This window comes from Littorina saxatilis, linkage group LG17 (assembly GCF_037325665.1).
Source record: "Littorina saxatilis isolate snail1 linkage group LG17, US_GU_Lsax_2.0, whole genome shotgun sequence".
In the NCBI taxonomy this organism is placed as follows: domain Eukaryota; kingdom Metazoa; phylum Mollusca; class Gastropoda; order Littorinimorpha; family Littorinidae; genus Littorina; species Littorina saxatilis.
In genome coordinates this window covers 42,936,032-42,963,991 of record NC_090261.1, presented here as the reverse complement: position 1 = coordinate 42,963,991, position 27,960 = coordinate 42,936,032, and the positions used below count along the sequence as shown (strand labels likewise).

At 39.3% G+C, this 27,960-nt stretch overlaps 1 protein-coding gene across 1 annotated transcript; it reads left to right on the top strand.

Moving 5' to 3' along the window:
• Window positions 1-1,440: 1,440 nt before the first annotated feature.
• LOC138953046 (legumain-like) lies at window positions 1,441-27,783 on the top strand. The gene is made up of 13 exons (XM_070324819.1): window positions 1,441-1,623; window positions 4,848-4,945; window positions 11,187-11,268; window positions 13,838-13,929; window positions 15,266-15,341; window positions 16,550-16,612; window positions 18,644-18,713; window positions 18,930-19,048; window positions 20,480-20,569; window positions 23,274-23,357; window positions 23,952-24,068; window positions 24,773-24,988; window positions 25,577-27,783. Exons 1-13 carry the CDS (start codon window positions 1,504-1,506, stop codon window positions 25,700-25,702), a joined length of 1,353 nt encoding a protein of 450 aa, XP_070180920.1. The 5' UTR covers window positions 1,441-1,503; the 3' UTR covers window positions 25,703-27,783.
• The last annotated feature ends 177 nt before the right edge of the window (window positions 27,784-27,960 follow it).

The window sequence follows — 27,960 nt, the reverse complement described above, 5'->3', positions numbered from 1 at the left end:
ATCGCGCACATATTCAAGGCGCAGGGATTTATTTATGCCGTGTGAGATGGAATTTTTTTTACACAATACAGTCACGCATTCACATCGGCCAGCAGATCGCAGCCATTTCGGCGCATATCCTACTTTTCACGGCCTATTATTCCAAGTCACACGGGTATTTTGGTGGAAATTTTTATCTATTTTTGGATCTAAATTTAGATCAGGTAGATCACCACATCATGCACAAAAAGACACGTCACTAGCAAACTATGTCAGACGTCATCATGACTTTGTGTAAAACAAAACTTGGACTGAGGCCCGGGAATCACTCAGTTGAATCGAACCAAACACTACGTAATAACTAGGTTAATTTATGCACTCGCGTGAACAAGAAACTGTCGAGCTTCACAGATGTCGTCGTTGGGTAGTTTTGGGTTTGTCATTACTACATATACTACCATGGGAGGATTTTTGAACTGTAAATGCACTCAGCTGCAACAAAAACGCAAAACGAAGGCTGTGAGCTGCACTGTGCCTTTAATAGAGGAATATAATTATATAAAAGAAAACAAAAATTCAGTAAAAAATTTTTTTAAAAGTAATGGCAACGTCAACTTCAATACTGACACATAGACCGTGACACAGGCAGACAGACAGACAGACAAATACACAAACAGACACACTGATAGACACACAGGGCCGGACTAGGTAAGTACTAGGGGGGTGGGGGGTGGGTGGTGGGTGGTGGGTGGGGTTACAGATGGGGGTCCAGGGGACACTGAAAGCCCCTTCGGTGGGGTCCAGGGGGCGAAGCCCCCTTGGTGGGGGTTGCAAGAGGGCGAAGCCCCCCACGGCTTGAAGCTGAACGTTTTTTGATGTCACAGGGGGGGGGGGGGGGGGGTGCGCAACCCCTGTAACCCCAACCCCCCCCCCTAGTCCGGCCCTGACACACACAGATCAGACACACACACTGACACACATACATGGCACACACTGTGCTGTGGCATACACTGTGCTGTGGCATACACACACGACACACACATTAGGGCAGGACCTAAGTACGTAGGGTGAGGGGGGGGGGGGGGGACTTATTGTCTTAGGGGTACATAAGTACCCTCTGTGGTACCCAATTCCAGAGAACATCCCATATCTAATCTGTCATGCATGTCGATAGTGAAACTGATACGGGGGGAGTTCCCCTGTCACGTGTTTATCACAAGGGGTGTCATGGGATCTCGCCCTCGTGCAGTGTGGAAATATTCCCCCAAAAAGATAGTGCCCAGATTTTCTACAGAACTAAGTGCTTAATGGCCAGAAGTAAATATGTATCTGTCTTTTAAATAGGCATTAAATAACAGTCTCAATTACATCTTAATGATTAAATAGTAAAATTAATATGGTTCGCTTCAGCTTGACGCGCACGAATATCATTATAGGGGACCCCCCACTCCCTCAAGGAAAGGTAACTCTATACTTTGTTTACAACTCAGAGAACCCAAGCGCCCAGAACACTCTCCACAAAACATGATGAAAATATTCATTGTCTCAGCCTTTTTGGCTGCGATTTTTCTGGGATCAGCGGACTGCAAAAACTGGGCACTCATTGTTGCGGGATCCAGCGGCTACGACAATTACAGGCATCAGGTTTGTTGTCTTTTGTCTACATAAAGGTCGATGGTAGTCTCGGATGTTTTCCTCTTTCTTGGTTCCTGGTAAAGACGGTGCTACTTACCTCCGAAAACCCCCGAAAACTCCGAAAACCCCAAAAAACCTCATCAGAAATAAAGAAAATTCGTCCTTAGATCGTGTTTTGTTACACATGTGTTTGAAATCCTAACAGGTAAGTCTTGAACTTTAGCGTGTTAAATTCATAGCTCATAATTCAGAGGTAGAAGCTGCACTTGTAATCATAACAAGTCATTTTAGATCCCTTTGAAGTTACGGAATGAACTCCGATGAACTGTACGAATGCATTTCGTTTACATGGGTCAAAGAAGGAATTATCCGTATGAGCGGACAAGGGAGACAACTCTTTCGTGTAAATGATGTCCCATGGTTGACAACGTACGCCATTTTCGCTGCATTTTCGTCGATTGAACAACCAAATTAATTAATTATGCTTAAGTTTGGAGCTCAATCCGTCAATAAATTTCACGACAAATGTTCTTTGGCTTGCTTACATGGACTTGTATCAAAAATAAGTAAAGAATGTCACTGGATTCTGAGCTATGAATTTAACACGCTAAAGTTCAAGATTACCTCATAACTTATATCTGCAACTTTCACAGTTCACAGCTTTATTTTTGTGTTTGTGAAAGGATTAACGAAGGAGCGGAAGCACTAATCAAATGACGTCATCAATACTTGTGCTTTCGAGTAACAAGAGTAACAAGAGTTTGTTTACAACTCAGAAAAACCAAGCGCCCTGAACACTCTCAACAAAACATGATGAAAATATTCATTGTCTCAGCCTTTTTGGCTGCGATTTTTCTGGGATCAGCGGACTGCAAAAACTGGGCACTCATTGTTGCGGGATTCTTGCATTGAAATCGATGCATCGACTTTGTCGAAAATCCGGCTCTAAACACAAAAATAAGGGTGCAAATAGCATGAATCAGGCATGACCTCTAATAGTCATGTCAAAAACTTGGATTTGAAGTTAGATTTAATCATTTTAGATGGGGTTTTCGGAGTCAAGTAAAGACAGTCTGACATGATACGACACATTCATGTAACTTATGTTAGTTGTAAAGCTGCTCAATAACTCATCCTTCACTTTTTTACAAATTTCGTTTGGCCGATTAAAAAAAGTGAAAGACTATTCCGATCCGAGAGAATTGTTCTGCTCTGTTGACTGTCAGGTGTCCCCATTGTTTAGTGCACGAGTCTCCCTGTCAGCCTTTTCAAGTGTCATTGCTGTATGTTTTATGCTTGTGTATACATGTAAATGTGATGGAATCCGCTTTTTAAATAGCTTAGGTACAACTGAAATGATGTTGCTTACTTGATCTGAACCTCATGCACAAAAGGAAGTCTTTATATATATATTTGTTTGTGACTTGTGTCAAACAATTTGTGGATGTCATGTTATATTTATAGACCCATACTTGTACTATCAACCATGCTTTGATCGAATATTTTGAATGAAATGAACAATTGACATCGCTTGTAACAGCACATGTCATTTAATGATTTTCTGATTAAGCAGATATATATAGAGTTTTTCAAATGACCATGCTTTAGACACTAACAATAAAATGAAGCTGTTTACAATTATTGTCAATGTCAGTCAATGTCATGCTCTGGCACTAGCAGTGGCATGCTAATTCTCATTAATATCAAGGGTTTGATACTATTGGCATGCACATTTTCCCCCATTCTCTGTGAAAGTGAAACTGGTTAAAGAATCAGTCTGAATACTGTTAATATAATAATATTAACAACGCACTGGCTATACGCACTTGGAGTGTAACTATCTGATGCTGCACGGCCATTGCTGTAGTGTAACGTTGATTACATTCTCGGAGTGTGCATAAAAGACTAGAAAACAGCATCAACGCTCGGAGTGTCAGTCATACGACGCCATCTTGTGAGTGAACGCAGTGCACTTTTGATTCATAATATTAAAGTACGCTAGTTACAAACACAAACACACTCACACATAACACTGATGCTACACAACAGTTTATTGTCGGAGTTTGAAACACACTTGGAGTATGTATCGACCCAGAAATGGTTGTTTTCCCTGTGAGTGAGTGTACATTATTGCCAACCCTGTATATACTCCGACAAAGAGATGGTGGAAGTCAATACCTCAGATTGATTTTTCATTGGCTACTTCCTAAGGACTTGTAAGGGGACATTTCATTGGCTTAGGGTTGTAACAGAGCTTTTTATTGCTGGAGTGTATACAGACCTATCGATCCTGTATACACTCGGAGTGTGTATATATAGGTTTTGCCTATTAACAATACATGATGTTGTTACAAGTAAGTTATATATTATGATAATAATATATAAAGTAATACACTAATAATGTACTTACAATACAGACGGGTCAAGAATCTGTACCTCATAAATTGTATATATATATGTATTAGACTTAGAGTCATAGGGATTAGGAGAATAGCATATTTATATATGCTATTCTCTTAATCCCAATGAATATAATATATATATATATACACTAGATGAATACCCGCTTCGCCGGGTACGGCTTCGCCGGGAAGAAGTCGAGCCGAATACCCGGCTTTGCCGGGTGTACGCCGGTTTTGCCGGCACACCGCACGAAGGAAGGGAGATAAACGCGCAAAACACTGGAGAAGATAAGGAAGAGTAATACCCGGCTTCGCCGGGACAGTGACCTTCTAAAAATAGTAACGGGAATATGGATTGAGCGTTGTGTTCTAAAAATAGTAACGGGAATATGGATTGACACCACACGAAGGAAGGGAGATAAACGCAAAACACTGGAGAAGATAAGGAAGAGTTACTGGGAATGGATCTGGGAAGATGAACAGAAAAAACAAAATCGGTTCAGCGCTGCGCGCTGAGAGCACGTCGTGTTGAAAATTCTCATCGACCAGGTTGTGTCCGGGGTCTCTCTGAATAAGCCTACCAAATTTGAAGTAGATCCATCGAGAACTTTGGCCTTGCATCGCGAACAGACACACAGACACACAGACACAAGTCGTATATATATATAGAAGATATATCCCATGAGCATTTCTAACAAAACAAAAATAAAAAGGAAAGCAAACATAAAATAGTCGAATAAGTTGCACTTGATTGAGAAATTAAAGAAACAATTCAGGACGATTGGATTGTAAGACATAAAATGATAAATCCCCCTTTTATGTGTGTTTCAGGCTGACATCTGCCATGCCTACCATGTACTTCGCAGCCATGGGGTTGCACAGGAGAATATTGTCACAATGATGTATGATGACATCGCCTACAGTGAAGAGTAAGGAATGTTTATTCTTTGCATTATTACAACCTGCTCATGATAAATAAAGTATTAAAACTGAAACTGAAAGTGAGTTTTGTACATGTATAGATTCATAGTCATGTTGAAACTTTACGTGGTACTTAAAATCTTGCGTGTACAGTTATTAGTCTTTGGTCGGTCTGCGAGAGTCGCTGGGTGTAGAATTCATTTATTGCATTGTTTTGACATCTTACAACTGACAAAATGGTAGGTAACATGTAAATGTAAACAGTTTTGTTGTTACTATTGTCACATTGTACCAGGTACCATAAGTTTCATTATAACCATTGAACACTTGCAAAACAGAATGTCTTTCTTTCAGTTACACTTACAGTGTGGTAGGTATAGTGTCCTTACAGACAGTCCAGAGTACACAGAAGTGTCTGTGATGAGAGGACATCTCCAAATAAAACAAGTCACGTGAAGCGATATAAAAACATTAAGTCAAGATCAACACCACAAACCAATCATCGCCTAGACAACATTCAGATGGTCTCAGCTAACCATACCGAAGACCAAGACGGGTCACCCTCGTCGCCACGAAGCACCCGTCCGTATAGTACTTACTGAACCTATTTCCTTTCATTCTGAGCACATTTTTATAGTAAACATGACATATCTATATATTTTTTAATTCAGGAGGAGATGAGGTCAATACAATGCAATCATTGTTTAATCTGTTTCTGAAAATTCGATTTTAATGACAACTTTAATGAGGAAACTAATTAATTAATTGTTAAGCTTCCAAGCTGAAATGCAATCCCATAGTCCAGACATCGTCAAAGATTGCCTAACCAAATTTTCATTAAATTTGGTTGAAAATTGAGGGTGTGACAGTGCCGCCTCAACTTTCACAAAAAGCCGGACATGACGTCATCAAAGACATCTAATAATAATAAAAATAAGAGAAATTTATAACCCGCACATATCTCACCTCAAGGCGACTCAAGGCGACATCTATGGAAAACATGGAAAAAAAAACCTGGGGATATCATACCCAAGAACTCTCATATGAAGTTTCATGAAGATCGGTCCAGTAGTTTTCTCGGAATCGCTTTATATACATACACACATACATCACGGTGTGTCAACTGATTCAAGGAAAAAAGTACATATTTTGAACAGGTTTCGCATAAGTTCAGATCTTTGAAATTACATTGTGTAAGGAAACTGGACGAATATCTATGTTCTGCGCGTTCTTAGAATCCGGTTTCATTCTAGAATGGACCGGGTCCAGGTTGGAATTCTAACCCTGCGCAAGTACAGGGGTGCCATTCTAGAATGAAACCCTGAGTTGTTGCTGGTCCATTCTGAGGAAAGTTGACATGCGTGAAGCATCGCGAGAGTGAATAAAGAGGGCCGTAATGTTTGTAGGTAAGACAGAGTTGTCTTCCCTTGAATTATCTCCACCTGCACCTTCCCTTTGATAAAATGGGGCTGATTTGTCTACCCCTGAAAAAATCCTTTGGCGATCTTGCGATGTCATGTCATGTCAAGAAAGTTGACACTCCTGAGTACGCAATAAACAAAGGCAGACCATAGCAAGGGGGACTACCAGGGCGGTAATGTTTGCAGGGCAGTTGTTTTTGTGATGAGAGCCGGTTGCGGCCGCTTGCAATGTCAGCGCTGTCTCCCTCTCGGAAATGTCCGGTTTTTTGACAATTTTTTTGACAGACAGACAGACGGTCAGACCGACTAACCGACAGACAGACCAACAGAAGGACAGAGTGAGTTATAGAGCTGTTGTCACAGGTTTAAAAAAAAGTTGACATTAACAAAAACAGAAATCAACAACAACTTTTGTCTGGTTTTATAATATTATGGGAAAACATTGAAAGCAATTCACACTGAGTAGTAGTACTACCACAACAAATACTCTCAAAGGGGAATTCCATGCCTAAAAGTTTGACAGTTTTTATTTAATCTATCAGAATCCCTACCTTCCAAACTGTGATATGCCCACGTTTCAAACTCTTCATGTATATGAATAAGATTAAAAGTTACAAGCGAGATCGGCAAAACACTGTCAGTCCGGAAATTTTCGTTCGTAGCGATCAGTGCTGAGTGTCTCTCAAAATCGTAATCACTTTCAGAACATCACAATCCCAATTCACGATGTCTTTGAGTAAAGTGTAAAAAACCCGAAAAAAACACCCAACCAAACACACAAAAAACAAAAACAAACAGAAAATCCAGTTACAAGCGAGATCTGCAAAACACTGTCAGTCCGGAAATTTCCGTTCGTAGCGATCAGTGCTGAGTGTCTCTCAAAATCGTAATCACTTTCAGAACATCACAATCCCAATTCACGATGTCTTTGAGTAAAGTGTAAAAAACCCGAGAAAAAAAACCCAACCAAACACACAAAAAACAAAAACAAACAGAAAATCCACATTTGTGGCTTTGGCTGTGTGATAGTCTAACTGAAATGACTATTCCAACTTGGACCCAAATTCCAACCTTGCGCACGGCCGATTCTAGAATGGACCAGCAACAAGGGTTTCATTCTAGAATGGCACCCCTGTACTTGCGCAGGGTTAGAATTCCAACCTGGACCCGGTCCATTCTAGAATGAAACCGGATTCTAAGAACGCGCAGAACATATACACTTATCAAAATGTTTGCTCTTCAGTAAGATTTTAAGGGATGGTATTGCACCAGAAAAGCCAGTCGCATGTTGTTGCACTCATGAACAACATGAATTATGGGTAAAACATAAGTCGAATTAGGGGTATTAACTCATTCAACACGTCCACCCTATGACATGACTATACACTCAGAACGCCTGAGCCAAAGCATATAAATAGCCTGCTGACAACCAAAATTGGGACATTTTGAAAAAAATATTGTATTTTGAAAAAAATATTGTAAAAAAACTAGTACATGTGGAGATTTACTTTTTGCACACAATTAAAGAAAGATCTTTCATTGTTTCAGAAATGTACTTTGTATTTGTCAAAAGGCTTGTTGTGTTTGTGTGGTATGCTATTGAAAATGTCAATAAATAGCCTGCTGACAACCAAAATTGGAAAATTTTGAAAAAAATATTGTATTTTGAAAAAAATATTGTAAAAAAACTAGTACATGTGGAGACTTACTTTTTGCACACAATTAAAGAAAGATCTTTCATTGTTTCAGAAATGTACTTTGTATTTGTCAAAAGGCTTGTTGTGTTTGTGTGGTATGCTATTGAAAATGTCAACAATTTAAATTAAAAAAAGTCCAGAGGCACCACATAAATACTACAGACATGTTTGAAAATATGCACAAAATGTTGTTAGTGAATACTCAAAAAAGAATTTACTAACCTGAATGAGACAATGAGATGACTGGGTGATGACTATGATGAATATATCCATGTAGAAGAAAAGAAACACTTGCTGTCACAGTATTTACAGTGCCACACTTGGAAGCACAGCTCAACGCAAAACGCCACACCACATTCCAGGCACCAGAATCGAGTCCCATTGCGTTGGGTTTTATCCATAGAAGAAAAGAAACACTTGCTGTCACAGTATTTACAGTTTTTGTATAAATGACTTGTTTAGAACTCGGTTTATGCACGGAGAACATCCTTCTTTGTGTGCCACACTTCGAAGCACGGCTCAACACAAAGCGCCACAGCCATGTGGCCACAGAACATTCCCGGCACCAGAATCGCGTCCGTCCGCTTGCATTGGGTTTTGGCCAAAGTAGCATTGACACCTCGAGCTCTTGATTTGGCTAACTCATTCACCCTCATCACTCACTTATCCATCTATCACAACAACACTGTTTGACACAGTCACTGCCTTCCTTCTGCACGCCGCTTCGCTTCGCAACAACACTGACAACTCGCGACATTTTGGAATCCTAAATATGAAACTAAGGCATGGGTTGGTCCCGTCAATGACCTGTAGTATCCAAACTAACCAATGAAATCAACTGTTCTGGGAGTTATTTGTCGCGTATGGTAATGCAGCCGACCTCTGAACCTATGACGTGGGTTTTCGTATGGAAAATCCCCAGCGTGGTATTTTCCACTTCCAACGCTACTATTATGGCGCTGTGTGGCGAAGCGACTCACGCACCTTACGCACGGATTCTGGCGGCGTGCTGACAACGGCATGATCAGTGAACGCTTGTATTCGGGCGGCGCGTCGCGAAAAAGTTAAAATGCTAATTGCACAAGCTTTCTACCAAAATCACGAACGTCATAAAACGCGTATGAACGGAAACAATTTGATGAAAGTGGTACGAACGGACACATTTTTTTTTCAAAATCAGTACGAACGGACAGAAAACTATGGTTCACATAGGTCCAATATCACACGCATTCATACTTTGTGCTATCTGAAGACCATTGGAACACACAGAACTTGTAGTGGGGGCCTGTTTCACTCTGATCTAGCGAATGTGTATGAACGGAAACGCTTTTCGTACGAACGGAAACATGCACTTTTGTACGAACGGAAACATGGTGTATGAACGGAATCTGCATGTTTTCAAAAGACAAGTGATTTTGGGTTTCTATAAACTTCTGTTCAAGCGAAATGTTGTAACAGGCGTTTCTATAAACTTCTGTTCAAGCGAAATGTCGTCTTCTTCTTCTTCTTCGTTCGTGGGCTGAAACTCCCATGTACACTCGTGTTTTTTGCACGAGTGGAATTTTACGTGTATGACCGTTTTTTACCCCGCCATTTAGGCAGCCATACGCCGTTTTCGGAGGAATCGAAATGTCGTAACAGGCAATGGTTTTGGTGATCATGTGCAAATCAGGGGTCAGATTCGATAACAGAGCCAGAAAAACAAGAAAATGTTAAAAACTCAGGCAATTCTGCCACGTGCGGCCCGCATGTGTTATCATGAAGATTACTAGCACCTTGGTACTTATCGTACTTATCGTACACATAGCCCAACCAATTAGCTACCTTATTCTTGCATTATCACAAAAGCGCGCTGCCCACACGACTTACCGCCACGTTTTTTCCCAAAGCAAGTGTCGAAAATGAGGCTGTATGAACAGAAACATCCTGCGGACAAACGGAAACATCCGGTGTATGAACGGAATCAGTTGACACACTGTGTACATACATACACATACCACGACCCTAATTGTCTTGATTCCCTGCCTATGTTAAAACATTTAGTCAAACCTTGACTAAATGTAAAAATTAAGACACCTTCTACTGTCCCATTGTCTATTATCTTGACTAATGTATATATATAAATAAATCCAAAAACAAAGAGACTGCCAATGTTCCAAAGTTCAGAATAAAAAAACAAGAAAGGTAGGTTGGTGGAACGTTTGTTATTGACAAACAATAAATTGTGAATATTATAAGATGTTTGGTGGCTTATTGACAGACCAGCTTATTTGTTGGTCCGAGGGGGCCATATCGTCTTTTGTTTCATCTTTATCGACCAAGGCCGAAGGCCGCGGTTGATAAATATGTGACAAAAGGCACTATGCTCCCCGAGGACCAACAAAAAAATGCTGGTCTGACTACAAGCCACAAAACATCGTTTTTGTCATCATTTTGGTAGTGCAACAAAATGTACAATAACCCACAGGGAGACATTTTTTTAGAATCTAATTCCTGTCCCAAAAGCATCGTCACAGTAGCTCGAGATAACAGGTCAAACTTGTCTTTGACGTCAAACGTAGCTTGTTGACGCTTTTCTCCCAGTCTGATAATGTACAGAGCTGCGATTATATGTGTGAGTTCAGTAAGTGTTGAGCATATTTCTTTTCTTTTGAGTGTTTTATGACTTTTCGTTGTGGATCTTGCGATTACAGAGATAATTGACCATGAGTCGCCGCGGTAATTATCAACATTGATTGGGTCTTTGAGAGTGAATGCTTACAATCGGAAACACGAATCCAAAGCCGCGATGCTTCCACACATCAAACAATCAGCCTGATTGGCTTTTACTTTGACAATCCACGTTTCACCTGAAAGCTCAAACCCATTCACCACCTCGATTTATTGCCAGGGGAATATGAGATTTATTTCCCAGGTGCTTGTGAATGAAAACTCGTGAAAATGATGACATTGTTTTGTCAATAACAAACGTTCCAACAACCTACCTTTCTTGTTTTTTGATAATGTATATATATATATATATATATGTAAAGCTGTGATGTCACTCCTGGCTGGTCCCAAAAGTGTCCTTTCATTGCAGGTAGCACTGTGTAGCATTCCATTGTACCTTGCATACCTTTGTCTCCAAACAGGAATCCTTACCAAGGAAATATCATCAATCAGCCTGACGGGCCAAACGTCTTCCCGGGGGTGCTTATTGACTACAAGAAACAGGTTGGTCTTTTAAATTATAACTGGTCTATTTGAAGTTAAACGAGATGCATGCGGAGTACTGAGGCTGGTTTAATAATAGTACTATAATAATAATAATGGACATTTATATAGCACTTCTCCACAGCTCCAAGCGCTTTACAAGTTCAATTTACAAGTTCAATCAAAAACACAACACGATATATACAACAAATACAATTTGTCTCAGATGAAAAGGAAAATACTCATCAAAGAGCACATAATTATACATGCTTGCATAAAACACAAAGAATCAAATTTTTTCGCAGCGCAGCACAGTGCACAGTCAAAAAACACTCAAACAAACACATACAACAGACAAATGCTCACAACAAGCACACATGCACACACAAACACACACACACACACACACACACACACACACACACACACACACACACACACACACACACACACACACACACACACACACACACACACACAAGGTCAGTTAAGTACTCATAGAGAATAATGTTTGGGACAGAGCTAATCGGCGACGAAATGTTGTTTGAAGAGGTGTGTCTCTGAGGTTTGTGCCTCTGAATTCCTGGTGTAACAAAGGGCGGCAGCAAAGAGGTGTCGCTGCATTTTTCCTGTTCATGTTGATAATGGCTCTAATGAAGTATGTTCTCATCAGTGGTCATGTGTTTCAGCATGTTCAAGTTCATTTTTTTAACAGCTGGTACAGAGAAATTCAAGTTTTACGCCCTCATGGCAAAGCCATTAGGGGCATGTTCCCGGGTTTTAACCCGACTTTAGATGAGATACACAAGTGTATGCGTGTTTAGGTGGTATTAGCCATCTGCACTTATGGCCGAATGACCGAGGTCTTTTTTGTGCCACTGTGGTGACACGGGGGTGGGAGATAGATACCGTCTCTGGGTCTGCACATAAACTTGACCTGACTCGGCCCGGCCCGGATTCGAACCTGCGACCTTTCGATCACAAGTCTAGTGCTCTACCACCTGAGCTACCCCGGCCCCCCAACAGCTGGTACAATGGAACCCCCCTTTTAAGACCAGTCCCGCCCACCAATTTAAGACTTCCTCCTTTTTAAGACCTTGCTTTTTGAGATTTTCTGTTCATAACCTCTGTAAATATCCCCTCCATTTTAAGACTCCCTCCTTTTTAAGACCCAATTTTTGAAGGTCTTAAAAGGGGGGTTCCACTGTATTGTACGGAGATATTCACAGACCCTGACAACAATTTTCTCTAAGCAACTTCATGAACTGTTAGTGTTATATTCTGTTTTCGGCAATAGAACTAGAAGTTACTCTCCACAACCAGTTCAAACCACTTTATGGCAGGAACATGCTTTGTCACGCAAGATCCATTCAACAACATCCATTTTTATATTTAGTCAAGTTTTGACTAAATATTTTAACATCGAGGGGGAATCGAAACGAGGGTCGTGGTGTATGTGTGTCTGTCTGTCTGTGCGTGTGTGTGTGTGTGTGTGTGTGTGTGTGTGTGTGTGTGTGTGTGTGTGTAGAGCGATTCAGACTAAACTACTGGACCGATCTTTATGAAATTTGACATGAGAGTTCCTGGGTATGAAATCCCCGAACGTTTTTTTCATTTTTTTGATAAATGTCTTTGATGACGTCATATCCGGCTTTTCGTGAAAGTTGAGGCGGCACTGTCACGCCCTCATTTTTCAACCAAATTGGTTGAAATTTTGGTCAAGTAATCTTCGACGAAGCCCGGACTTCGGTATTGCATTTCAGCTTGGTGGCTTAAAAATTAATTAATGACTTTGGTCATTAAAAATCTGAAAATTGTAAAAAAAAATAAAAATTTATAAAACGATCCAAATTTACGTTTATCTTATTCTCCATAATTTGCTGATTCCAAAAACATATAAATATGTTATATTCGGATTAAAAACAAGCTCTGAAAATTAAATATATAAAAATTATTATCAAAATTAAATTGTCCAAATCAATTTAAGAACACTTTCATCTTATTCCTTGTCGGTTCCTGATTCCAAAAACATATAGATATGATATGTTTGGATTAAAAACACGCTCAGAAAGTTAAAACAAAGAGAGGTACAGAAAAGCGTGCTATCCTTCTTAGCGCAACTACTACCCCGCTCTTCTTGTCAATTTCACTGCCTTTGCCGTGAGCGGTGGACTGACGATGCTACGAGTATACGGTCTTGCTGAAAAATGGCATTGCGTTCAGTTTCATTCTGTGAGTTCGACAGCTACTTGACTAAATATTGTATTTTCGCCTTACGCGACTTGTTTCTATATGCAGTTCACCTCCTGCAGGTCTGCAATTTTCCAGTAGAAGTGATTGCATTTGAACCCATCAGCAATACAATTGGTGCCTATTCAAAAATGAAAGACAAAACAAACAAAACACACACAATCAAAAACAATTATCAGTTCCGTTTTGGATTATTGTGCATCTGATGAATGATGTACTAAAATACACAACTAGTACACATCTATTCAAGCAAAATTCATTTGACCCTCAGAGAATTTATTTTCTTTTCTCCAGAAATGTAAGTCATGTATTTTCTTCATATCTAGTTCTCCCTTTTCAGGATGTTACCCCACAAGTCTTTCTGGCTGTTCTGAGTGGAGACAAGGAGAAAGTGCAAGAGCTGACTGGCCATGACGGCAGAGTGATTGAGAGGTAATTAAGCTCTGAAATGTGTGTCAATGACTATTGCAACTCTCTCTTGGCGGGTCTTCCCTCTTCTTCTATCTGTCGTCTCCAACGCATTCAAGATAGCTCTGCCCGTCTTGTCTTACGAAAGAAAAAGAGAGACCATATCAACCCCCTCCTAAATCAGCTCCACTGGTTGCCCGTTCCTGCCTGTATCACATACAAAATCAACACTCTCACCTACAAATGCCTCCATGGTCTCGCCCCTGCCTATCTCTCTGACTCTCTCTCTCTCTGTGTCCCTTCACGAGCACTCAGATCATCTGCTGACTCCCTTAAGCTCAACATCCCCCACACCAAACTCAAAACAGCAGGTCAACGCTCATTTTCTTTCCAAGCACCTAGCCAATGGAACACACTACCTCTCCCCCTCCGTCAACAACAGTCCCTCGAATCAATCAAATCTGCACTCAAGACATTCCTTTTTTCCAAATAATCCATGCATTCTACACTGCCCACCCCCATCCCACCCTGAATAACTGTACATATTTAATGGTTGATGGTGTGTGTGTGTTAGGGACTTTAAGTCTCCGTGTGTGTGAATGAGTGTATGTGCGCCTTGAGTCGCCTGTTGGTGAGATATGTGCGCGTTACAAATATTTGTATTATTATTATTTATTATTATTATTATTGTGATCTGATACACAAAGGGAAGTAAGCGCTCTACTAAATGCATACGACATGTGTAATTGAGTAAATGAGAGTTATTCGGAACCATCCTGCTTGCACCTGAGAGAATAACATTCCTCAGCATTGACATGAACAAGCGACTTTCATCCTCATTTGTAATTTTTTTTGTTTTTTCCATTGTGATCAACAATGTGGGGCACTTATCATCGCACTTGTTGATGGTACAGTATGGTCTTTTACCCAGAAATTGTTGAATGAGGGATTTTGTGTTTCTTTGAAGAAAATGAATGCATGTATCTTGCAAGGACTTTGAAGAAAGAACATAAAAACATTACCGCAGTGATTTTTGACATTTTCACATGTCATCATTTTACTTAGGTTTTGAGAAATAAACAAATTCAGTAAATAAGCAAGGACTCGTGTTGATCTACATTCACAGAATCACAAACTTAAATTGATAAAAACACAGTAGCTAGGAGACAGTACCACTAGCATGTTGTGCTTATAATTAGAAATATGACACAGTGAGGCAGAAATTCTGTGCTTATTATATACTCTGAATAGAGAAACACAATAGGAGACACTGAATATGTAAACAAATTAGAAGATGAACCTCAGGGCTATGAACAGAAGTGATGCACACTTATTTCTTCTGTCTTTTTCTGACTTTCAGCGGCCCAGATGATCATGTGTTTGTCAACTTTGCTGACCATGGAGGTCCTGGTCTGCTGGCTTTCCCTGACAGCATTGTAAGTTCATTAGTTGTTTAGTTAGCATTGTGAGTTCATTAGTTGTTTAGTTAGCATTGTGAGTTCATTAGTTGTTTAGTTAGCATTGTGAGTTCATTAGTTGTTTAGTTAGCATTGTGAGTTCAACAGTTGTTCAGTTCTGTCCTGTTCAGTTCTGTCCTACAGCAGTCCTTCTCATGAACTGACACCCTTGGGCCATTGCAAACCTGTCCGTACATTGCAGGTGCACCCCCCTCCCCCATCACACACACACACTCAAACACACTGACGGACTAAGTGAGTCTTTGCTACTCATGAGCCACTACTTGTACTAAAACAATAACATCAAACTACTACAACTTATAACTGAAAGGAAAACAAAACTGTTCTGTCAAAATGATGTTAAATCAATGGTGTAAAAAGTAGAGAGACAAAAGAAAATCCTCAAATCACTGAAGATACATGCACCCCATGAAAGCAGCCACAAGCATACTCACAGAGGCACGCATGTTTGCACAGATGCTTTGCAAGAATATCCATTGAAAACATGCATGTCGTAATTTCGTTTTGTCGTGCTTTGTTGTCACGTTTTGTAGGTGTCCGCTTATGAGGGTGCAATTATCGTTGAAAAACTCTCCGTGCCGAGCAAATGTGTCAGTACATGTCAGGTGTCTGCTCACGCCGGGGGCCGTACATTGCAGAGACTGCTGTATCTACTTTAATTTGTGCTTGTCATTTTTATTTTCTTCAGTGAAACTATGCATGTGCAAAAATACCTCAACATGCACCCACCTGAATTGCAGCTAGCTTTTCACTGGGAGGGAGTAAACCTAATTTCTTAGAAGTGGGATTATAAAGGGAAAAAAATAATTGTTGGGAATTGTTTGTTACTGTTATTGCATTTGTTTAAACTGAGTGAATAAAACTGCTTAACAATTTTTACTTTCGTAAAAGCTTGAAATTAAATGGGCGAAGTCAACTTCACAAAGCTTGCTGCATGAAGCTTTGGCACTGAATTTTCAGTAAAAAGGCTTCGGGAAGTCTTCACGAAGTCAATTTCGGGCTCAATTAATATCAGGATTTTGGTAGCCTACTGGAATTAGCTGACTCAAGTAACATATTCTGGGCTTTTGCGTACAGTTTGGTAGATCAACGAGAGTTTCATTTTTTAAAATTTTGCTCAAGAAATATTAACATTTAAAATAAATGAAATACTAATTTTTTTTTAGCTCCATGCCAAAGACCTGGAAAAGACGCTGATGACAATGCATAAGAAGAATCAGTACAAAAAGGTAACATTTATGAGTTTACATATGTATATGTATAGGTTACAACACGAGTGGTTTTTTATATGGCTTGTATTTCAGTCAAGACCCAGCGGATGAATATCATCGGGAGACACGAGCCTCTGGCGAGTGGCTCTCGATTGATATTCCCGCTGGGTCTTGACTGAAATACAAGCCATATAAAAAACCACGAGTGTTGTAATCTGTATATCCCATTCTACCATCAAACACAAAGTGTAGACTACTAGCGGCACTGTTGCGATCTGTGGACTGTAAAACAGTGGTGCCAGCGAGACTTGGCCCTTTTGCAACCTTAAACTAAGTGACCGTCGCTGAAAAAAATAAAACGAATGAGTGCATCGATAAGTACGCGGTAACACTACTTTCAGACCATTTAAAAGCTTTAAGTAAAGGTTCATAAGTTGCAAGAAAGTAATGAAGTCGTATAGAAATTAATTTAGTTGAAGCGCACAATTCTTTTGTTTTAGAAACGGGTTTGGGACCCATTTGGCTTACTCGATTCAGAATCGATTCCACGTTGTTTTTCTCGAACGTGTTATTATACAATTAGGCTTATTGACAGAGAAGCAAATTTTAGGGAACAAATATGTAGGTTTAGATTTAACCATTTGCTCCCTATTTGAAATGTATCTACGTGATAAACTGTTTTGCGAGTGTGTTTGCATGAATGAACCTAAACTGGTATGGGTGTGAGGAAAACGGGACCGACTTGGTGAAGTCGCGAATTGCTGACACGTCTGTCACCGCCGATTGATTGCATTTTGAAGGAATATGACTGGATTACGGAAAAATGCACACATGTTAAGTTCTTGGATACCTTCATCGATAATGTGGACTTACTGCAGAGCCAGGCAAAAGAGTAGACTTTCTCGCAAAATACGTGAAACAGCCGATGTTTGATACGAAGCGAAGCCACCCCAAACCATGCAGTACGGACGCTTTTCGGTCCCGCTACGCATGACACCAGACCAGTGTTGTTGCTTTGAGTTTGACTCACAAACTCGAAACTGTCATTTAAAACATGAGCCAAAAGTGTATTGATTGTGTGATTAGTCTATGTGACAGGGCTTCTATTATCTGTGCTCCCTAGCTTCTGTCAGTTCCCACACCGACACTGTGACAGACTCTCACGAACAGTCGTCTGCTTCGATGCAAGGGAGGGTACTCGTTTTTTTGTTTTGGTTTGTAGCCATGGGCATTGTGATAGTGTTCGACTGTTCAAACTAGTGTTATGCACGGGTTAATAAAACTGAGGATAGAACTCTTTAGCAGCAAAACAATTAAGAGTGTATTACAATCTATTTGTTTGGCGCAAGGTCAAAGGTCGGGAGGAAAGTAGTTCTTTGCCCAAATCGGAATCTGCACTATCATATATTTTTTGGAGTCCATGATGTATTTATTGAGCTATAAAAATACAACATATATACCCATACTGAAGTAACAGAGACAAAGAAGGGAGGTCATGGGATATGTGTTTGTATTATGGCAGCTTCATCATATCAATTAAACTGGGTTTAGTACTTAAGTCTTTAAATGTAAACATATTGTGATAGATTAAAGACATACATAAGACTGTGACACTGATAATGCAAGAGTAAAGTTTGCATGTTATCTAGCAAATGTAGTTTGTGTACTTGTGGTTTGGCACAGTGCTTTTGTTTTATATTCAATTGAAGGAGGAAGTGTACATTGCTTCTTTTTTTTAAGGTTAGAAGGTCTTGTACGCTCTGTGAGGGTATATGAGATTGAAGCTTCTTTTTTTTTCTTGTTTGCACTCCAGATTTAGTTTTTGAGCTACTTTGTGATACACAGAAAAAGCTGAAAGAGAAGAACCAACTGAATGAAGATCAGGTAATAGGAATATTTGGGTATTATTATGCTTAATTCTGTGAGGGTTTTAAATTGATCGTGTGTGCACATACTTTCACTGACATATGCATGTGTGTGTGATTTTCCCCCCAAAATGGCATTGTTAGTAATAACAGCAAGATGTGAGTTGAACTGTGTTGTTTTTAGATGGTGCTGTATGTGGAGGCCTGTGAATCTGGGTCAATGTTTGCCACCAAGCTGCCAAAGGACATTAACAGTACGTACATTGCTACAGCGACAATTGTAGGATTTTCTGTTTCCTGTTGTCACATTTTTAGAGCAACTTTTGGATAACTTGCAAGAGAGAATTTTCTGTTCATTGTCATTGTTGATGTGGGTTTTTGTGTGTGTGTGTGTGTGTGTTATGATAATAGCACAGACTTTAGAGAAAGTCACACAACTTGTGGAAAATGTTTCCTCAAATTTGTTGCAGTTTATGCTGCCACTGCATCTAGCCCCAACGAGTCCTCATACGCCTGCTACTTTGATGAAAAACGCCAGACCTATTTGGGAGACGTCTTCAGTGTCAACTGGATGCAGGATTCTGACAAGGTCAGGGTGCTTGTTGTCAAGTATCAGGATTATTACCTGAGATGATTATGTGTTCAGTTATCATTTATTATTACCAATTCAGTGCCCCATATGGCTTTTTGACCAATCAGGACGGATTCTAGGTGACCCTCTAAATGTTATAACGTTCAGGCAGGGACCCTTTTTGTATATCACGCTAAAAATTAACAAGACAAAGTAAAAATGTAATTCAACAATATCAGCGTGATTTATTCTAAAGAATGACACTTCAAATGCTGTCAGGTAATACTCTCTTTATCTACAAAAAAATACCGAAAAGCGAGTTTTGTCAGTGGGTGCGTAACGGAACAGCAAGGCACCGCCCATCGTCTGAGTGTGCAATGCCGACCGCTCACTTGAAATCTAAATGATCAAAGTTCGGAAAAATCAAGTGAAATTGCGCCACTCGCTTTACATCAAATGTATCTTTACGTCATTTCCCATCCGTCTGGAGTCGGTTCTAAATCTGTCGCTCTCTGTTCAACGAGAAAAAGCAAAGCAACCGAAACGCAGGTTCAACATGGTTTATCTTGTGAGATTGTTGTGTGTCAAAGGCATTTGACCTGTGAATATTCATCACGTCAGGTGTGTTACTCTGATTGGCTGACTCAGGTCACGAGAATTCTTTGACTGACAGGCATAATCAGGTAGAAGCGCTCAAGTTCCCATTGCGGCTGTTCTGTCAAATTCGCGGGGTTGTTTCGAAATTTCTTTTGGTCGAATTAAACGGTAATAAAATCGTTATTTCTAATATGCTGACTGTTAGCAAATGATAACAGACATGTCTCACAAACGATATCAGCATTCGCATAAAAGGCTCATGTTAGCAAATGATAACAGACATGTCTCACAAACGATATCAGCATTCGCCTAAAAGGCTCATGCTTGATATCTTTTTTCTCGACATGTCTTGTTATCATTTGCTAACAGTCAGCATATTAGAAATAACTCATACTATATATTTTTCTGTTTCGGCAAAGGGTGTGCATTTGTATACATACGTGTGTAGCCAAAAGCGACAATATTAACTGAAGTAGACAGTCCCAAAATAACTCTATCAAGTTTCCATGGGTTGTGAAAGACTGAATACTCTGGCTTTTTTGAGGAAAACTTTCCACTTGGGTTCCTTGTCTACATGTTTCAGACACACCCCTCACTAGTGATTGGCCTACATGTATGATATTATCACATGGGAAAGTTTGCCTCAATAAAAGCAAGAGCATTCACTCTTTCACAACCCTTACAAACCTGACAGAGTTTTTTTTCTCCAAATATTGCCTATTAAACACATGCATGTTGATTTACCATTAACATTATTAGGTATTTTATCATGTATTCGATTCTTTTTAATTTTTTAATTAAATACATAATTTTTTTTAATGTTTTTGCATTTAACGACAATATGTTGTGCAGGAAAACCTGGAGACAGAGATCCTACAGAAGCAATACTTGATCACCAAGAAGGAGACCAACACCAGTGAAGTCGAGGAATACGGAGACTTGGTGAGACTTTTAACCTAGCGCTCTTCGCTGCCAGTAAATATGTGTATACGAAGCATTACCTGTATTTACCTGTATTAACAACTAACAGTGTGCACTTGATGTATGAATGAATATACCACATACACACATAGATTGTTTGGTTTGTTGTTGTTGTTAGTCCTTTGTTGTTTATTGAAAAGTTTGTTGCCCGTGAAGCACTTTACGCAGGATGTCAGCCGACTAATTCCTACCGGCAGCAAAAGAGTTAAGCAGACTTTAGATTGCTTCTTTAACATAAGTACAGTGGTACTTAACCTGCGATGTGAGACCCTTACTACGAGAGGACACCTCCAATGAAAGAGCACTTTTTTTTGTCCCAGTGTGTATTTTGACCAGTGTGTATTATGATAGGCCACTTGCACACAGAAACATTTTTGGCTGGTCTAAAGGGTGTCCTTTCATCGCAGGTACGAGTGTAGTTTTAAAGGACTTGTCTTCCTGTATAAGTGTTTCTTTTGGGCCAAGGGTTAGTGTGATATTGTAGAATCATTTAATTTGGAGGCATTTGATTGCATACCTTTCACTCATAGGTAGGTCTAGGGAGATTAGTTCCTGGTCAAGCTTTCACTTTGAACTCTAGCTTCAACATCACGTTGCACTCCTTCGCATCTAAGGTGTGATGGTTTCCAAACTAAACAGGTTGTTTCTGTATGTAGTTAACACTTTACGGACAATACAGTTTAACTTTAATTCCATTGTACTTGCCCTCTCTCGAGTCATTTTGACTCAGCACTCTCTTTCATGGCCTTATACATTTGTTGTTGAACATTCATACATGATTTTTTTTTGTAACACTAATTGTAATGCCGTTGACACTTTAGTCTGAGGTTTTGAAGGTTTGATGCTTTTCATTACTTATGTCTTCTTTTTATACATTTTGTCAAGTTTTGGAAATCGAGACGTGTGGTGTATGTGTGTGTGTGTAGAGCAATTCTCAGAAAACTACTGGGCAGATCGTTATGAAACTTAACACACAGGTTCTTTAAAATGATATTCCCAGAAGTTTCTTTTTCATTTTTCGATAAATGGCTTAACTCATTCAAGGCGCGTCTAAATTTCCCCTGTGTTCCCCGTCAGCGCGCGATTTAGAGCCATTTTGAAAAAATTATAAAAAATCAACAACACAAGATAACCTTACATACCTTTATGTTTTTGCAAAGTTTGGAACTTGCTCTTTTAGAAAATATATGAAACATTTGAAAGTACATACCTTTTGTTGTCTTCATATCCAGGCAAAATATCCAATTTGAAGCAACAAAAAACAACTTTTTTGTTCTTGAATGAAACACCAGTAACTCACTGTTGCAGTACTTTTTCTCACAAAATCAAGCTGATATGCACTGTTTCAAATGTCAAGAGTGTTGCTGGTGAATCAGAGTGTTGCTGGTGGATCAAAAACAAAAATTACTGTTAAATAGACTTGAACTGGTGAGTGTCAAGCATAATCGAGGCGCGTCTAAATTGTTAAATTGTCCCTGTGTTCCCTCAAATCGCACGATTTTGACCCATTTTAAAAAAAATAATAAAAATCAACAACACAAAATAACCTTACCTACCTTACATTTTTGCAAAGTTTGAAACTTGCTCTTTTAGAAAATATATGAAACATTTGAAAGAACATACCTTTTGTTGTCTTCACATCCAGTCAAACTACCTCTTTGAAGCAAAAAAACACAAACTTTCTACGTCATGGGTTCATCATACACAATGTCATGATCGACACTTTCATTGTCCGAATCATCACCCAAATTATCGTCCATTGGCACAAACTCGTCACCAGAATCTAAAATATCATCTCCACTATCATCATCACTAAGGTCAAGATCAGAACCGTACTGAATAACAAGTTCTAGCACTCTTTTCAAGTTACTATGTCTTGTCAGCAGAACAATCCGCCATTTTGGAAAAGTCAAAACACGTGGGTCGCACACCGTCAACAAAATCAAATTAATCCCAACAATTGAAGGGAAGGAACTGTTTACAGTGAATGGTTCCACTGTAGACAGATAGAAGTTTATTGCGGGGGTTGTTTCCCTTGGTCAGCAGGGCCGTTTACACCGTTAAAAATTCGTGATATCCGTCGGAACTAAACTACAGACGTGCGTGCAACGCTAAACACGCTATTCCAATACACAGCGAATGGCTTAAGTTAGATGACATCATATTCGTCTTTTAGTGAAAGTTGAGGCAGCACTGTGACACCCTCATTTTTCAACCAAATTGATTGAAATTTTGGTCAAGCAATCTTTGACTCAGTCTGAAGTATGGGATTGCATTTTAACTTGAAAGCTGAACAATTACTTAATTTGGTTTTCTCATTAAAGTTGTCATTAAAATCGAATTTTCACAAACAGAGTTGGAAATGATTGCATCCTATTCCTCATCAAATTCTGAATCCAAAAATATATGGATATGTCATGATTACTCTAAAAATGTGCTCATGATTAAAGAAAATAGGTTAATTAGGTACTACGTTCGCATCATAGTACTTAGCAGAGACAAGCATGACCCGTCTTAGTGCTTTCTCAGTCTGCAGGGGTTTAGGTTACCCTATGGTTTTGCTAGTCTTGGTGAAACAAATATGCAGTACATGCAGTTTCATTCTGTGAGTTCCACAGATGAAGAAATGTAATGATTTTGCTTTACTCGATTGTTTCTTTTGCAGTCCATTACCAAGATGACAGTTGCAGAGTTCCAAGGCAATCAAGCATCCTTTGTTCGTATGCCACCAAGTCCTCGTCATCCTACAGTGAGTCAACTTCTTAAAAACTACTTTCGCGTTGAAATCCTCATACCACCCATGTCTGATAAGATATGTACGTGAAATTTGAGTATGTGACGCATATGTCATTGTTCTTAAAGGCCGAGGGTCGGGTATAAAAGCAGAGCGGCGCGTGGCACTTCAGTCTAATGTCCAACCCTTTTCAGGAAACGAGCTCTCACTTGAAATATTATTTTCAAAAATACTCTGTCTATACCAAACTCAAAAGCACCATTTTTGTCAGGCAAACATTTCAAGGTGTACACCGTAGGTTCCACTGTATCAACACTACGTCATGTAAACTCAATCTGTTTTCTGAATAAGTTATGGGAATAAACGGCCTTTCCAGTCATATAATTGGTTTTACGATAAATGACCTCATCAGAAAGATCTGCCCTCAAACGCATGTGTAAAGTTTTTTATGACGAGTAGTGTACATATGTTCTCAAAATTGGGGATGGGATGTGCTCGTTTGTGATACAATGGTACAGCATTTTAATACTGAGCTTTATATAGCTTTAGTAATGTGGGTTTTACTTTAGTGATTCAGAGATTAATTAGAGATCTATATTATGTTTTTAGGAAGATGCAGTGCCAGCCCCTGAGGTGCCAATGAAAATTCTGGAACACAAGTTGAAGGCAGCAACAACATACAATGAGAAGAGGAAAGTGGCTCAGGCCATCACTGACTTGATGGCAGTGAGTTGAATATCATATATACAACGCGTGTGTGTGCGTGTTCACATGCGTGCGTGCGTGCTTGACTTACAACGTATGTGTAAATGTGTGTGTGCAAAGTACATGTTCTATGTTAAGTTTTTCTTAAAATTAGCCTTAGTTTTGGTACAATGTTGAAACTGTTAGTGTTAGAACTGTGGACTGCAATTATTGTCTTGTTCAGGCTCTTGTGAAAAGACAGAGCATTCACAAAAGACGTGTTTCATTAGATGATGCTAAGAATTGAGCGTTATAGTGTTTGTTGTTGATTCATGCTTTTCTCCTTTTTTTGCAGGGTATTTGAGAATGTAATAGCATTCAGGTTTTTGAAAGTTTTGAATTCATGTTACGTTAGCATATTAATGATATTGCTTCCATTTCTGCAACATTCTGATAGTCCATTTCATAGTTTCGTCTATATCTTGAGTGTATGAAGAGAACACACACACAACAACTTAAAAGGTTTGGTAGAACTGTAGTGGGCATCCATTACAGTCTCTGGAGAGATTATGGCTTTGCGCACTCATTGTTGGTTCTGGCGTGACTGAATAGGCTGGTACAAGAGTGACACTGACAGCATATTGCAGGCCCTCACATGTTGAGCGCAGGTGAAACATGATGTTGGTTTGTCTATCTGGCTTTGGGCCTGTGTACTTTGTTACATTTCACAAAATGTAATGTTTCAGCACTACACAGCAGTTGACGGGCTGTTCCAAAGCTTGGTGGGATGGATGGAGAAGAACAGCATGCGATGGTACCCGGCAGGAGGAATGTTGACCTTCAGAAGAGAGCTGTCGTACAAGACCCTTGCAAAGGAACGTAGACCCATCACACAGTGGGGCTGTTATGAACAGGCTGTGGATGAGCTGGCAAACAGCTGCCAAAACCTGAAGCTGCACCAGGTAAAGATCGAGTCTGTATTCAAAGCCATGTTTTACACATAGAGTTCATGACAAACGGAAATGTCATGTTAGGGTTTGAAAGTAGCATATGAATTTTCTTCTCGTTTCTAATCGGTTTAAAGCGCTGTAACAAAGGTTTAGAAAACATGCTTTGAGACTACAGGAAAATATACAGTTAAAAGTTCAGTTTTCCAGTACAGAACTCTATTCTTCTTCTTTGTGATGGTGATTTTTCGTACTAAATCCTAAGTTCAGATATGGTCACAAAGTGAACTGTGCAAAGTTCTGTATCGGGTATTGTCACATCGAAAAGGTACTATAGTTTAAATAAATATGAGTCAAGGGAAGCAATCAGTGTCACTGTCACACATTTCTGCTCTAAGAAACACCATAAGCTTGCAGTAAGTTGTGTACAACTCTCTGAATCTGTATTCTTTGTTTGTTCCCCTGAATCTTCCCCTTGCCGCCCCTCCCCTCCCCAGCCCCCACATTTATAATCTCCTTGTATCATGCATTTGTATTCTCCTGGCAATCAAGATTTCTCAGCAAATTTGATTAATTTTTCCCGTTGTTCCATTCATATTCCAGGACTACTATGCCTTGCAACAGCTGTTTGTGCTGGTCAACCTGTGCGAGCGAGGTTACGATGGAAAAGATGTCCGTCTGGCTTTGCTGCAGGCAATCAAGGATCATCCCAGGCTTTGTGCCAATTAAACACAGAGTGAAAAGAAAATTTAAAAAACCCGTGAATGTTAAGTTTATGAAATGTTTAATTGATAAATGAAACACGCAGAAGTTTTTCAATTAGATGTTCTATAAACGTACCATTCTTGTGTTTTTGATTCTTCATTTTGGAAGGTTAGCAGTGTATCTGTTTGTGGACTTGTTCACAAACTAAAAAGATTGTTGACAGTCCTGGTCTAGCTTATTTGTGTGTGTTTTTTCTTGATAAATACAAATAATCAGAGTCTATGTGTAAGCTAGTTATTAGACATACTCATTTGAAGCAAGACCACAGATTTTGTTCATGAATCTCATGTCAGTTGCCATATTGTCATCCGCTCCAAGTTTTTGAGTGTATGTTTGTGAAAGTTGAAAACAGGTTTGGAAAATGCTTTTTTTAACTAACGCATATAATAGAAAAGACATGTAGTGCACCTATTTAAGTTTGAAAACAGATTTTTTTTAAATCTATTGTTCTGGCAACTGCGGTGGTTAAATCGCATGTATGCTGCTTGCTTCTGAACCAGTGTAGATGTACATAGCTTTTTTACTTTTACAAAAGAGTTTTGAAGTAAGGTTTCACAAATCACAGCTATAAGAAATGTCTGTGTTTGATTCAGGGTGTTGTTAATTTTGTTGTGAATTACCACTATTTACGTCAAACTATTCTTGACCTTATTTGTGCATTGCTTTTTTATCAATTTTTGGGTGGGTTTATTTGTTAAACTACACCCTGTTGTTTTTGGCATAAGAGTTTACTTAAAAGGTGCAGGTGGAGAATGAGAAATTAACTGCAATAGTGCTGTCAGAAAATGTGTATGCTCATGATTCTTCTTCTTCTTCTTCTGCGTTCGATGTTATTATCGTGGGAGCGTAGACAGCCGATTTTCTCCCCACGCCAAGTTGGCTGCTGTCTTCCGTCTTCGGTGGTTGAGGTTCTTACTCAGGGTTGCCTCCTCCCCAAGAGTAGCTGCCTTGCTGGGCTGTCGAGTCCACTCTACCCGGGGTATGCTCATGATGAAACTGTGGGTAGATTTTTTTGTCATCGTTAAGCGGCTTGGTTATGATTGTGTGGTATGTTTTTTTGGTGTAGCGTCTCTGACCAGGGTGTTTTTATGTCAGTTGTTTTTTAACACCGCGTCTTTCTCTTTTTACACCATTCATTGAATAACCAGAGAACATTGTGAAGTTTGTTTTTGTATCCTGTTTGCTTTGAGCTTCTTTTTTTTATTTTTTTATTCAGCAGGGTATGCATTGTTATACGTTTTCTGTGTTCTTGTGCAAGATTTCACTACTCCACAAAACAAAAACATTATTTCTAATGGTGATTTTTCCTAGGAACTGCAGTGTCAAAACTGAGAACACTGGCTTTTGGGTAAAATCAGCAGTGATTCGTGTTTGTCTTAAGTCCGTGTTCGTGAGAAGATCTGTGTTGAATAGAAAATGTGAGCAAAAGCAGATTGAAATACATTGTAACATTGTTAAATTTCTGTTTATTTAAGCATGATATGCAGCTGATAAGCTTTGGACAATGATCTGAAATTAAGTTTGTTTGTCATTTGTTCAATGACTTTTTTCTTCTCTTTATTGCACAATTCTTTTTTGAATGTGCTTGCTCATTTTCAAGGGGAACTGCAGAGTATTTTTGTGTTAACTCTTTAAAAGCTTTGCCCTTCATTACCACAATTGATCTGCTACCTTAGAATTGTTAAATGCTTGTGTTGTTTCCACATATTTGAAAAGTAATTTTTCTGGCTTTATTTCTTCAGTTGAATCATCTTTGTTTACAAAATTCAAGTTTTCGTAAAATTATGAGGCTTTAGGAGAGTTGGGGTCTTTCCATCTCTTGTGCGTGGGTACATTTGTTTCTGGGAAGCAGACCTGTGATGGTAAAAGGTTGCTGTATGTCATTCTTTCATAATATTTTTTTAATGTTTTTTGTTCCACTTGATGATATTCATTTTAATTGTAAATTTTAATGAATGAATTTTATTTAGGTCATATCACCTAAGAAAAATGTGATACTGTGTTCTTATCTTCATTCAAAATAAATCAAATTTACTCACAAAAAAGTGTGCTTATTGGTAAAAGGAGACTGTGCTATGCTGTGATGCTCAGTGTGTGCTTGTGTGTGAGAGAGAAAGAGAGAGGGGAGTAAAGTGAAGGAAGCATCTCTGCGTGTGTGTGTGTGTGTGTGTGTTTAATGTTTACAGCCTCACATCTCCAAATGCATACCAGTAGTAGATATG